This window comes from Onychostruthus taczanowskii, unplaced genomic scaffold (genome assembly GCF_017590055.1).
Source record: "Onychostruthus taczanowskii isolate IOZ18803 unplaced genomic scaffold, ASM1759005v1 scaffold23, whole genome shotgun sequence".
Taxonomy (NCBI): Eukaryota; Metazoa; Chordata; class Aves; order Passeriformes; family Passeridae; genus Onychostruthus; species Onychostruthus taczanowskii.
The window spans coordinates 12,389,878-12,404,300 of record NW_024499573.1 but is presented as its reverse complement, the minus strand read 5'-3'; the positions used below and the strand labels follow the sequence as shown (position 1 = coordinate 12,404,300).

At 37.8% G+C, this 14,423-nt stretch overlaps 1 protein-coding gene across 1 annotated transcript in view; it reads left to right on the top strand.

Moving 5' to 3' along the window:
* PTPRZ1 (protein tyrosine phosphatase receptor type Z1) overlaps positions 1 to 14,423 on the top strand; it is a 122,069-nt gene that overhangs the window by 71,988 nt on the left and 35,658 nt on the right. The window contains exons 10-12 of the mRNA XM_041405332.1: positions 5,714 to 5,898; positions 6,591 to 6,717; positions 13,042 to 13,085. Coding sequence (XP_041261266.1) covers positions 5,714 to 5,898; positions 6,591 to 6,717; positions 13,042 to 13,085 — 356 coding nt within the window. The remainder of the gene's footprint in view (positions 1 to 5,713; positions 5,899 to 6,590; positions 6,718 to 13,041; positions 13,086 to 14,423) is intronic.

Here is a 14,423-nt window from a genome sequence, read left to right as displayed (position 1 = left end):
TGCTTGTCTTGACCAAGCATTCAGTGAAAATCGCGTCAGTTCAAGCTTCCTTACAGTGCCCTTTTAATGTGTTTCAGACTTCTACAAAGCTGCACTTTCAAAGACGGCAAGATTATTTTGTTTTACAAACCTATTTGGTTCTTTATCATGTAGTGTGGATACGTTTTCAACAGAGACTGAATGGTTGTCACCAAATTAATTTCATGTAGTTTGCTTAGAAAGTGATAGATGCAGAAAATTCCAGAAGACAGATTCTGTTCTCAGTCTTACCTAAAACTTCAGGCAGGTTTGAGAAGGTTATGTGACCAAAATAATACATTATGTAGTGGGAAAGAAGATTTGGCACTAAATATGGAGGTTAATGATTCCTATCCTAACAAGCACAAAAGAATATATAGAAAACTTCTTAACTGGAAGCACTATGTTACTGCTTGGATGAGAATACATGTAGATTCTTTAATTCAGTTTCACTGAACTGTGTTCAATTAGACATGAACAGATGACTTAAGCACAGGCTACAGGTGTTCTCCAGATTAGAAGTGTGGTTTCATGCTTTTACATATTTATGTGATCACACATGTATATAGACACACACAAATGCAACTATGGGGTTTGTTTAATGTAGAACATCAGAGAAGCATTTATATTTTCACCTCCATTTTAAGACAAAATTTAAAAACCCTGGGAATCATTAAACTTAAATGTTCAGATGTAAGAGCTGTAACACAAATGCCAAAGTCTCTAAGAGTCAATAGGCTTATTCATGTTTAATATTGCATAGTAGTCAACAGAAAAAAACTAATCTTTTTAATCCCTTTAGAGGATGTACGAGAAATGCCAAGACTGATTATTACTCAGGTAGATAACTGAAAAATTATTTTGTGTTGTGAAATTTAGAGTTCCAATTATCTCCTGTTGCGTTCAGTGTAGATTCTCATTAGGGAGTAGGATTAAATGCTTGATTTATTGCTGTAATTAATACATGACATTTCATAAGTAGAACTAAGTTTTCTAAGAAAAGCTGGAAGAATCTTTCTCTTCCATATAAAGTAATTTCAGGAATTTTCAAAATATTTTCAGGAATTTTCTCACAGTGACATCCCCAACATTTTTGGCGTACAAGCACAGTCCTACTAAGGGCATGGGAGATGCTTCATTCCCCAAACCTGCCTAGTGATATACATAATTTCCCTATGCAATATGTATGTAGCAATTTAAGAAGATTAAAATAGATAATCCTTACAGCCATGCTTGAGGATTCATCTAACAAAAAGTGTTTTGAAATTGTAATGCTTAATCCCCACCAACCTCAGCTGGCATGCAAATCCATTTATAATCAAAATCATTGTTTATTCCTGTAAACCTGAGAACCATTGTGGTGGCTGCTGGGCACATTGGGTCACTTTCCATCCGTTCCACCCTTCTGGTAAGGCCTTGGAAATAAGATAAATAACTCTTATTTATCTTCCTGGATTTAGTAAGGTATAAAAAACAATGGGTCCTTAAAATTCAAGACTGACAATATATATTGATAAAAAGTCAGCCTGTTTTCCCATGAGAAATACAACCCTGTAAAGTTCAGTGGCTGTGTCAGTTAAATTCTCTTGTGAGACATGGGGTCAGGACTCGTGCCTTTGCCCTTTCATGTTCCTCAGTCCACGTGACTTCAGTGTGAATTCTCAGATTCCCAGATGTGTGTGGGACACTTCAGCTGGCACAGTGTGTGGGGTGCAGGTGCCCAGGCATTGGCGGTGGTGGGAACAGGGGGAGCCTCTGTGAGGAGAGCCCAGGGCTGCCCCGAGTCAGACCCAGACAGTTCCAGCTGGCTCCAGCCCACCCATCTCACGGCACAGGAGCCATGGTGACAGCACCTCTGGGAAAACAAAGCTGCACCGCAGTGAGGAGTAAGTGAGACATGAGAAACTGCTCAGTCACACCCAGGTGAGAGAAGGAAGAAGGGGAAGAAGTGCTCCAGTAGCAGAGCAGAGATTCCCTAATGCGGCCTCTGCCGGGGTATGCCCGGTGGGCTGCAACGGTCTGGATAGCACAGACCTGTTCAGCACAGCCTGTCCGAGCTCCCGAGCAGCTGCTAGCCACAGGCAACCTTAGCAAGCTCAGCTCTTGGTGATTTCAGCTCTTTAGCGATTATCAGCTCTTTGTGAATTCAGCTCTTTAGCTTGCTGAGTGCCAGGCAGACGCAGGGAGAGAGAGGAGAAGGCCGTGCAAGGTTCCGTAGGGAAGTCTTTATTGGGGTCTTCTACGAAGGTTCTCAGGGACAACTCTTCTGCCAAACTGGGCAAAAGTAGGGTTTTATATAGGCTACAGGGGTTTTGGAAATTGTCCAACAGTAAGGGTCAAAGGAAAGTGACCAATAGTCTTACAGAGCAGGGTCCGAAAGGCAGAAGAAGGGGCTTCTAAGGCCCAGTCATCATGACTTGGCTTTGCCTGTCTTGGGCTGCTGACCGCCATGGAGGCATTGCAGGCCCTGGGCCTGCTACAATTACGCAGCCCACAGTGAAGATTATGGTGAGGCAGCCTGTCCTGTGGCAGACTGTGGAGATTCCATGTGGGAGGAGGCTGCTGGCTGTGGTTTGTGGAGAGGAGCCCATGCAGGAGCAGATTATCTGTCAGGTCTCTGACCCTAGGGAGGACCCACAGTGTAGGAATATGTTCCCAAAAGACTGTCCAGAGGCTGAAAAAATCATTAAAGACTGTATCCTGTGGATGGGACTCCGCACTGGAGCAGAGGAACAGCATGAGGAAGGAGCAACAGAGGCAAAATGTTATAAGCTGACCAAAATTCCCATTCCATATTCCCCTGTGCCACTGGGAGTGGAGAGATGGAAGAGTCAGGAGTGAAGTTGAGCCTAGGAAGAAGCAAAGGGTGGGGAGGTTTCATAGTTTTGGTTTTGTTTCTCACTATCCTACTCTGTTTTTATTGGTGATAAATTTCCCCAAGTCTAATCTGTTTTGCCTGTGATGATGGTTGGAGAACAATCTGTCTTTATCTTGACCCATCAGCTTTTTCATCTTACTTTCTTCCCCTGCTCTGCTGAGGATGGTGAGCGGGCATGTGTTTGGGTGGGCAGCTGGTGGCCAGCCAAGGTCAACCCAGCAGACATCTGGGTCCACCTCTATTACAGAGAGAAGCTTTTTCATCTTACTTTCTTCCCCTGCTCTGCTGAGGATGGTGAGCGGGCATGTGTTTGGGTGTGCAGCTGGTGGCCAGCCAAGGTCGACCCAGCAGACATCTGCTGTGCTGCTCCACCTCTATTACAGAGAGGGTGTATCTGGAATATAGAAAAATTGCTTTTTGCCACACACTGCAGGGATCTACAAAGCCCCTGAATATCTAAATGTAAATGAAGTGATTTCATGGCTTCAACAATTGAAAAGTTGAATTGAAAAGATAATCTCAAACTAAAGTAGAAGAACGCAACAAAGGTGGGAGAGAAAAAAGCCAAATTTGGGCAGGTTATAAAGGTCTTCTGGTCAAAAACATAGCCCAGGCAATTTTTGGCAGTGATTTAGCTGATGTACCCCCAGTGGTTCCCCATGATGCAATTAAGTTTAGATGAAAATTTCCTAAGTTACATGGGTAGCATTTTATTCCACAGAAGAATAAGTAAAGATAGATGCATTGCTACAACGTGATATGATACACAAAACCAGAATCTAAGTATTCACCTGGAGAAAGCAGAGACTTGTCTTCAAGTTTAGCAGGGGTTTGAGTAGGCCTCTGACTTTCTGTGAATTTTTTTGCAAATTTTTCTGTGAATTTGTGTCTTCAGACTCAAGAACTCCCTTTCTTGCAGTCTCTTTGCTCAGATTTTCTAAAAGTCAGTATCACAGCAGAAGTACTTAATTAGGTAAGTTTTCATGTGGTCTCCTTTCTAGTCTCTGGAGAAGGAAAATGGGAAAAAGCAGAGTAAAATACTTCTGTGTTACTGACTGGTAGAAAAAAAAAAGGGATCAGCAGGATGATTTATGAAGTGACGTAAGAAGGGCAAGAGAAAAGATTTTGGGAAGAAATTGAAGTGAAATAATATGTACATGATTGTCATGTAGTAGTATTGTCAGTCATTGGTGAGATGAACCTCAAAGGGAGGAGAACAAAAAGGAGGACTTTTTTTATGTAAAAAAAAATCGAAAAACCACCTGGAAAAGGAAAAAATAAAACAAAGAAATAACGCTGGAAGAACAAACTTTGTACATTTAAAAGTTTTATAATACTGCTCTATGAGTCTGAATACAGGCAGAGATTTCAGAACCAAATTCACTCATAAGCAAAAAAAGATGAAGGGAGGAAAAAAGACTGTAGAGAAGAATTTGGAATACAGAGAAGCTTGTTGTTTATATTATAAAAAAGTGTTTTGACAAGAATTTTAAACACCTTTGGAAAGAAATAGCTGAGGAGTCTTTAGATTCATTGAAAGATAATGAAATCTGTTTAAATCATCTGTGTTCATGCTGAGAATTGAAAAGGGCTAGTATAATCATTTCTCCTTGCCATTTGTTGGAAATGGGGAGGAATGACACATTTTAGGAATGGAATGGAATGGAATGGAATGTACACAACATGAGATTTTTTTTTAAATTTGCTCTTTCTCTGCATCAATTAAAATAATTAAGTCTAATTAATAAAATGATGTATCAGTTATATAGCACAGTAGATTCAAAACTCAGAAAGGGAATTTGCCTAAATTACACAGACTAACGCTGCCTCTGCTATTAGCTTACACAGACAAACACAGAAGTTTGGAAAGCCGTGCTGCTTGTTTTCCATTGGCTATCTCAGACAGAAGCTGCTCAGAACTTCCCACTTTCCCTGGGGAGCGGGAGAAATTTGACAAATATTTTGACGGGGTTTGAGTGTCCCCTTGTGTTCAATTGGTGAAATGCAAAGCTGAAGGGCTTCTCTTTCAAAATGCAGCATTGTCCCCGAAAGCCTTGGGGCATCTTGTGTTCGATTCTTTTTAGAAAACTCCAAAGGATCTGCACCTGTTTTCTTAGTAAGCTAAATCGGTTTTTTTTGCTTTCTTTTTCTAGATACTCATATGTTGCTCTAAGCACATTATGAGATGTGAAAAATGTTCCCTCATTTATTCCAATTCAAGCTAAAAATATAATAACAAGACAAAATATAATAACATGAAATTACTACTGTTAATGCAATACTTAGCTTCTTCTTATTTACCTTTTCTCTCTTCTTTAAGTACTGTAAAAATATTCAAACAGCCTTGAGGGGAAATTCAAGCAATAGGTTTACCTTTGACCATTAAAAACTATCAACTGTAGATTAGTTTATTATAGCTAGGGCGAGAGTATGCAGCTCTTCTAGTGCTACTTTCATAGAGCCATAAAAGTAGAATTGTTGAGATTTTTTTGATTCCCAGGACAGATATAAGAATCTTTGTGTTTTATCATTTATATTTTATTTCTGAGGAACTGGATACTAATATTTCACAAAATATGTTATAAGAGGCAGGGAGAGGAAACTCAGTCCTCAACATTACTTGCTTTTGGAAATCTAGTGTTTAAATACTGGTTCTGTTTGCAATAGCATGGCATTTCAAATATTTTAGTAGAAAGGTAAAATTGAGGCGCACAAAAAGACTTTCATTGGTTTTCTCAGGCGGTGTCTCAAGATTTTAGTAGAGTTACTTGTACCGTTTGTTAAATACCATATTCTTTCCTCTTTTCTTTCTTCCAGTTTGCAGCTCAGAACCTGAAAATGTTCAGTCTGATCCAAAGAATTATACTAGTCTTCTTGTTACCTGGGAAAGACCTCGCGTTGTATATGACACCACAATAGAGAGATTCGCTGTCTTTTATCAACAGCTGGATGGAGAAGACCAGACTAAGCACGAGTTTCTGACAGATGGGTATCAGGACTTGGTAACTGTAAACTCTTCAAGTTTCATAAAAAGGGATGATGGTGGAACAACTTACTGTTAATTATTGTAATGGATTAAACTGTAGCTGAGAGCTGATTGAAGAGAAATTATCTAATTTTTTGGCTATAAAGCCACAAAGACAATTTAAAACAAAAGAAAAAAAAATCTCTTTTCTAGAACAGGGAAAAACTCTACAGATTGTTGCTTTGATTTGCCTATACTTGCCATGAGAATGTCAATCACAGAGCTCCCTGCCATAAAACCCAATTGTCAGTTAATAATAACCTGTAATTCATTGCTCATGGATGTGAAAGAATGACCTACACAAGCAACTAATGAGATTCAATTCAATTATACTGCTATAAATACTAAGTTACTGATTACAGCTTCATAGTATTTTACTAATGAGATCTGTTCCTCTAACCCTCTTTAAAGACTCATCAGACATAATGTTACCTAAACTTGTGTTCACCACTAAATAGTTCTTTGATTTGTTATCCTCCATGTAAAAAGTCACAAGTGGTTTTTTTAATTTGACTGAAAACCATTTGTGACAATAAAATAAAAAAGCACTCATTATAATACTAGAAGAAAGGAGCTTTGTGCTTCATAAGAGAAATGTGTTATAAAAAAACTAACATTTCCAAATTATTAATACTTATTTGCAAGTAAATTTTTTTTTTTTCCTTTTAGGGGGCTATTCTAAACAATCTGCTGCCCAATACAAGTTATGTTCTTCAGATAGTTGCTGTTTGCTCTAATGGTCTGTATGGAAAATACAGCGACCAAGTAATTGTTGATATGCCTTTAGAGGATGCAGGTAAGTGGTCTTTTGAGTTTAGTGATCTCTTTTAGCTGAAAAATCTGTATTTGAAGTAGTTTATTTGCAAACCAGTTGAAATGCATGACTTCCAAATAATGCCAAAATGAAATTTCAAAATCACTGCAGTTAACCTTCAGCATGTCCCTTGCTAATGATATTTTACATGACATAAGTCCGTGTAAGCACTACCTATAAAAAACTGCATGCTAATTTTTTTTTTTTTTAATTCTAAGAATATTCTGAAAAGCACCTACTTGATTTCAAATCTCACACAAATCTCACAAGTGTATCTTTTAGATGTGTAGGGAAATAAAACCATGTTTGGTCTTATTTCTCTATGGTTCAAGCATCCTCTCAAAATTAATCCACACTGCCTAAGTATTAAGGAATCAAAAAATACAACCCCACTACATGATTTGTAAGTCTATATGAATGATTTTGAAATTTGATTTCTTATAAATACTTGGAGTTTGATTTCAAAAGACTTGTGATGATGAAATTCCCTTGCTTCTTAATGCTGCCTCGCAAAAAAATCAAAAGACCTAACAAAAAAATCTTAATGATTTCACAGCCAGATTTGCTTCTTCTGCCTGCTGGTAAATATGAAATAACTTGAAACTGTAGCATGAAGCTTGATCTTCTCCTTAATAATTCCTTAAATTTGGAGTAAGTTTTAGCATCAGATTCAGTTCCTATGAAAGTGAGTGAGGGCTGTGTTTTTAATTAAGAACACTGTAAGTAGAAATAGAAAAAAAACGGGTTTTTTTATCATGTTAGGAGCTTTTTTTTTTTTTTCCATCTAAGGGCCTGGATTTTGTTGTTTGCTTATTTATTCTGTAAATTCAGTATTATAGTGACATATGTCTGTTTAGCTATAGCAAGGTCATAAGTGATGGTGTGGTGAACTTGGGAAAACAGGCCAGTTTTTCCTTTCAAAGGAGCCACGTTCCATTACAGTGAGAGAGAATGTGATTCTCAACAATCTCCTCCACATGAATTCTGGACTAATAAGGGTAGTAGGTTTATAATAATGTGGGTTTCTCTGTAGGAGGAGGACACAGCATCAGGTATAGTAAATACACATTTTTAATAAAGATTTAACTTGTTTTTAAAACGCAGTGTATAATAATGTATTTTGGGGTCTTAAGTTAGTATCTACCAGAATTTTCGTATTTCTCTTTAGTTTTCTAAAAAGTCCACAACAAAGTTCTGACATTCTGCCTGACATTTCACTCTTCTGTCTACCTTTTATCCATCTCTTAGAGAGTATATTCTTCCACTTACATTCCAGAATTTGCTGGGTTTGTGTTTGAAGAGTTTTCTCAGATGAGAGTACATCTACATACCCCACATCCATTTCTATATAGAAAGACAAATGAGCAGCATAGTGTTAGCATCATTTAACAACAAATCAAGTCAGTACTGTGCTGCCATGGCAGCTGTAAAACCTCTGAAAATACATATTGCAAAACAAAGCCCAGTGTAGGCGATATCCAGAGGATAAACCACCCTCCTGCTGCTAGTGCTGTATCCCTGCTGTAAGGATGGGCTGCATCCAGCCCCGCTGTGTTGCGTGAGCCCCTTTGGAAGGAGACGTGGGTGCAGAGGCAGGGAGAGAGACAGGGGCACAGGGGCTGGGCAGGCAGTGCCAGTGCACCTGTGGCACGAGCTGTGCTGCTGGGGAGCAGCCCCTGGAGGGGAGGATGAGGCACTGGGCAGCCTGTGCCTGGCCAGCACTGCGGGTCCCACCAGCCAGCACGGCTGCCCTGCTTACTTCTGAAGTCATGCGGAACAGGGGCTCTGCAATCATTCCAGCAGAAGGAAGAGGGAGGGAAATACGTACCGGAAAATTACATACTTCACCTTCCAGCATCAGCAGAAATTTCTCTGAGATTTGTATGCTCAGACAAGAGAACTTTTTACAATAAATATTATATTTCAGACTGTGTTACATTTGTTTTAACAAATGTTACATATCAGACTGAAGGTTTGATACTCTCAAGCCTTTTTACACAGGTAAATCATTAATTTTTACTTTGATATTTTAAATTTCCTAAAAAATTAAATAAAAAGAGAGCAAGGCTTTTAAATAAAAATTAAATACTGAAATGAATATTTGCCTGTTTAAAAAAAAATAGTTTCACTCACATGCTTCTTATCTGAAATGGACACAAAGTTATTAAATCTAATTTGGTTCTTTTCTTTTGGCACTTCCACAGTGATACATCTGAAAGCATTGAATAAAGAAATTTCAGGGAAAAATTCCTCTCATGTAATTAGTATGATTTCTAAGAGTGTACATTGCTCTGTAAGTAAGTTTCTTACATGCTGTATCAACTCTGGATACAATTTTAAAATAGGAAAAAATCTTCCATTAATTTCTAACATTAATGGTTTTTTGCATAATTAATTTTACTAATTATTTACACCTGAATTAACTGTTGCAAATATTTCAAATATTTTCATATTTAATTATAATATATCTATTATTAGAAAACAGATATTTGGGAATGTAGATATCTAATAAGAAAGATTTCTTCAGAGCAGCTTGCTGATTACAACTATAACATCAAATTGATTTTGTGATCTGCTTTATAGATCTTGAGGCAAAAGGGGATTTCTTGGAGCTCCTGCTTGGGAATTTATGAAAGAAAAGTTATCTTCACCGTGAAGACATGAAATAAAGTTGACACACATAAAGCATAAATTAAATATTTCATTTTCAAGAATTACTCTGAGTAATCCAGTTTAATTAAGATGAAATTCACTACAGTCACCTCCAGATCAATTAGTCTTCCCGTTAAGAGCCAAAGCAAGACATGAGTCATGCGGAGCCATTAGATGGGCCCTTTTCCAAGAAGAATTCTGTCCTTGGAGTGGCCACTTCTAATGAGCTCTGGTATTCAAAAAGCTGAACACTGTTGTTTTAGACTTTCCTTTTTGAGATACTTGCAAGAGAGTGTTTCTCATGCCTTCTCCCCACCCAGTCTGGTGCTTCCCATAAGGTTAGTGAGGGCTCTACGGGCTCTGGTGACCCACAGATCCAAGGCTTTGTTCTCAGCAATGTTTTGTAAGATTAAGGACCTCTTTGGGGCCGTGGTCTCTACTCTAGTTTGTGGGAGCCTCAGGAGCTGTAATGTAATGACACTGCGCAAGTCACCACAGTGGAGACCTCTGCTCTCTGGGCTTTTCCTGAACTCTTCAGATTTGCAACCCTTCATCTTGTAATACAGTCTGTGTGCAGGTTAAATTTTTTTCCAGTAGGTTTCCACTTAGTAAAAGCCAACAAATGCACTACTTGATGTAGCTACAAAATTTCCATTGAAAATTTAGGGAATCATGTATAATGTATTTTAATGAGCTTTGATAAAAATCCAACCTTTATTTATGAAATTTTCATTTGTTATTAGAATTGGATTTTGAATAACTGTGTAAATGTGTGCTTTGACTCTAGATAAAATCTGTATAGAACTGAAGGTTGTGCAGTAGTTTGTTGTGTAGCTAATCCTGGTGGTACTTACATGCTTTTGCTGACACAGGAAAGGAAAGTATATAACTCCCAATTCCTATTCCTTTGTGTAGACTTCAGTTGGTGTTTGTCAAAAAAAAAAACCCAGCATGCTGGGGCATAGCTCTCAAATGCTGTCTTCCTGCCTGGCAGCTCGTGCTGTCAGCAATGCTTTGTGAGGGTCTAACTATGAAATTCTTTATAACTCATCTTTGAGATTTTTGTCCTAGAAAGCGCTAAGTGTATATTAAATGTCTGATTTAGGAGATGCTTTTTTCTAATGTTGTACTGATAAAAGTAGAAATAAGAAAACTAATTTAATCAAAAGAAACAGGCTTTACTTTTTATTACATGTCAGTACAGAAATGAAAAGAGTTTATGTTGTGCACATAATTCTATGATTATAAATCACATTCTTTTAAAGAGATTTTTTAGCATTTCCATTAAAAAAATGTAGGGAAATAGTTACTTCTCTGTATTTGTTTCTTCACCTGTCATTAAGATGGACTAGGAAAAGACCTCTACAGAACTCTAACTAATTTTCTAATTATTTTATTTTAAAATGTATACTATAGAATAATCAATATGTAGTTTCAGAAAAAATAAACAAGCTTGTTCATCAACCTTTTGGAGGGTGTGGCTGTTCACCTTGGATGGGGAATGTTATATTTCTGTAATCTGTCAAATCAAAAGCTCAGCAACAGGATTAACAGAACTTCTGTAAGCGTGTGTCTCTAATACTTTTGACAAATAAATTTATAAATTTTACATGACCATCTAAATTTACATATTCTTTATAAAGTTTCTGGATCCTGGATAATTACTGTTTTTGTTAATAAAGAGGTTATATATATATATATATATATATATATATATAATGTATGTATGTTAATGCCTCTCCCTTGAGAAAACAGCAAGAAACTGTAGTTTCCTGCTGGTGGAATTTGAGAGCATGTACCCTACTGTATACTCTAGCACAATCACTACAGTTTGTTTTTCTGACTTAGTCTGATTAAAGCTCAACTCAAGAGTAGTAATCACAGAAAAGTATGGATAGAATTCCTCTGTACTAAAAACACGTTTCAGAGAAGTCTGAAATTGAAAAAAATGAAGTTGAATACCTAGTACATGGTATGGGTCAATTATGGGAAAGCATTCAGACTAACGTCAATATTTGATTTGTATCATTGAGAAGCCAGGGAATATCATTATCTTATCCACCCCTTCCTCCCCTCCACTCCCCTTCCCACCCTGTCCCAGAGCCTCCTAGGCCTCAGGAGTCAGAGGTAAGATAATTTTTTTATCTATCTATCTAAAGAAAGGTCAATTCTGTATTTGATAATTTATAGATGTTTGTTACTAAAGGACAATTTGTGAAGATTTTGTGCAGCATTGCTTAGTCAAAATTTGTTTGCATGCTATAACCTACAGATAATACTGTATGATCTTATTAGTTTGATAAACTTCATCTAGTGTATGTTGCATATAGCACATCTTAATTTGTTTTGAAACGTATATGTGGATAGACCAAAGAGAATACAAATTAAGTCACAGACCTCCACCTGACTTAGCAAAAAAGAGAAATATAGAGATGGACTCTTCATCCTAGTGTACTGAACAAACTACATTTGGGAGTTGTGGAGGAAATGCAGACATGGAGCTGTGTGTGATGGTGTTGTTAGAATTGCTCTCCAGGCTAAGAGATTGGCATTTTCACCTCGTGCAAATCAGAATATGTGCTAGCACTTGTGTGCAGACAGAGTGCTAGAACATGGCTTAGGAGAAAGCCTTAGAAAGACTCGGAATGGATATGGGCCTTTTGGTGGACCAAAGGAGCAATAAAATGCATTAGTGCTCTGGAAGGGGTGTTAGATTTCCTCACTGAAGACCTGTGCCAGTTCCTAGCAGAGAGGTGGATGTTTCTTTCAGCCTTCTTTGAAGCCTTTCTTGCTGACCACCATCAGAAGTATAACATTGGATTTGGCTGAAAAGAGAGAAAGAAGGCAAGAGACTACCTCTAAATTTGGAGAGATGGATTTTCAGCTGGGTTGTAGGAAATTAATTTCTTCAACCTATTTCAACTGGCTTTTTATTTTTGAAAATTGGGGATGCCTCAAAAGCCTCTAGAGTAGTTCTTCACAGAGTGTGCAGTACCTGTTTATTAGGGACTTTTTCTGGGATGTAATACAACTGGTTTACATTAAATCAAGTAGGTGGGAGTTTGAAAAAGGCTGTAAGCACTGGGAAGGGTGGTTCTCTTTGGTCTGCCTTGCTGGAAGCATGGAGCCTGCTGAATACTGAGTATGATGGCATTGCTGTTGCTATAGTACCTAAGTCCAAGCCTGGGTGCACAAACAAGGAATTTTCTAGATGAAAATTATAGAACAGATTATTTTCCAAGAATATCTTCAGAGCTTTCAGATTTAATGTAGAGAAATAGTTGATCCCCAGACTTACTGTTTTTCTCACTTCTGTATTTTTGCATTAAACTGCAGTTCTCATTGAAAATATTTTTGTAAACTTGGCTTTCCCCAGCCAACATGTGCTTCCTCCAAAACTGCAAATCCAATGGTATTGAAATAGAGCCAGACAAAACCGTAGTGTCTGAACGAATGTGTCCTGCCTAGATGAGTGAGCATTGCTACCCTTAGTCCTTGATGCAGGGAGTTGGCCACTTCTCCAAACACAATCCTACAAAAAATCTTCTACATTGTCTCAATAACCATATTGATTAGGCAGTGGAGTCCTTGCAGAATTCAGAATTCTGTCTATTTAAAATTGTGGATGATACAGTCTGTATTTTTGTTTTATAGAGGCTGACCTCATTCCTGAACTGAGTGAAGCTGAAGAATATGAGGTATAGCATTAATTTGTTTTTTAAGAGAGTATTTGAAATAAATATATTCCAATTAAATTGAAATTATATTCTGTGAAAATTTACAAAACTGTGTCACCAGCTGAGTGTATTATCTGCATTCATGTATACATATGCCTAAGTATGTGCATATATAGTCTTTGAGCTATATTTCTCCCTAGAGAACTCTGGAGATACCTCAGTATTTCGTTTGGGTTGGAGGTACATGGTGAAGTAAAGGATATCACAGAAGATTCCTATTTTTAAAACAGGGCATCAGTTGACAATCACCCCTCTGTGAAGTCTGACAGAAATGTTTAGCAGAATCAAAGCTGCCATCTAGTGTTAGGCTTTTTGGTTAAAGAGAAGTTTGATTTGTCCTTGCTTGTGATGGTCTTATGATGTAGTAAATTAAAGTAAGGGAGGACGATAGTTGTGTTGAAGAGTGACATTCAAGTGTGTCTGCTATCAGTGTGCTATTGGTTTAACTGTTATTCAGAAATTCTTGGAGGTTCATTTGCTTCTTGAACTCAAGTGAGACTTTAAAGTACAGCTCTGTTTTACAAAATTTTTGATGATCTCATGATAACCTTTGGAGGCTTCATATTCAGTAACTAGGTCTGTGGTGTCGCAGCAAGGAGAGATGTAAAAATACCATTAATTAGTTCTTAACAGTCTCTCATACCAATTGTGCAACATAGACAGTAACTTCAGTAAGACATTTATCAAGTAATGTCAAGTAATCCCTCATAATTTTTAATTTATAGTTTCAGACTATGACCACAATATTCTCACTGCATGACAAGTTCTTTTAGTTAAATAGCACAGCCTGTGCTTACCTATCTATTTACCTTCCCTTGCATTTGTGAACACTGAGTAACCAGTAACACAGTCATTTCTCTGTTGTTGTAAGCTATATATCTAGATTATTGTATTGCATCTCTTAGGTGCCAGTGAACATCAACTGATTTTTACTTGAACCAAGAAAGTTTAAAAGTGCATACATTGCCTTGCATAAATAGAAACAAGGGCCTCTCCAGTCTAGCCCAGGTTTGAAGGAAATCAGTCTTGGTGCTTCTGTCCCTACATTTTAGGTATTTAGTCCTTAGAATGAAATCCAAACCTGAGAGTGACATCTGAGGTACCTTATGTTGTGTGAGTGCATGAGGGGTTCCTGTTTCAAAGAAGGACTGCAGAGTGAAGCCCAGCTCTAGCCTAGTGGGAGAAGCCCTTGTTCTGGTGAGACTGGGTAAAAGCTCACAACTCCTGTTTGCGGAGTGCCTCAGTCAAAAACATACTCAGCAGCTCTTTATCTTGGGCACGTTCTTTCAAAGGCTGTTG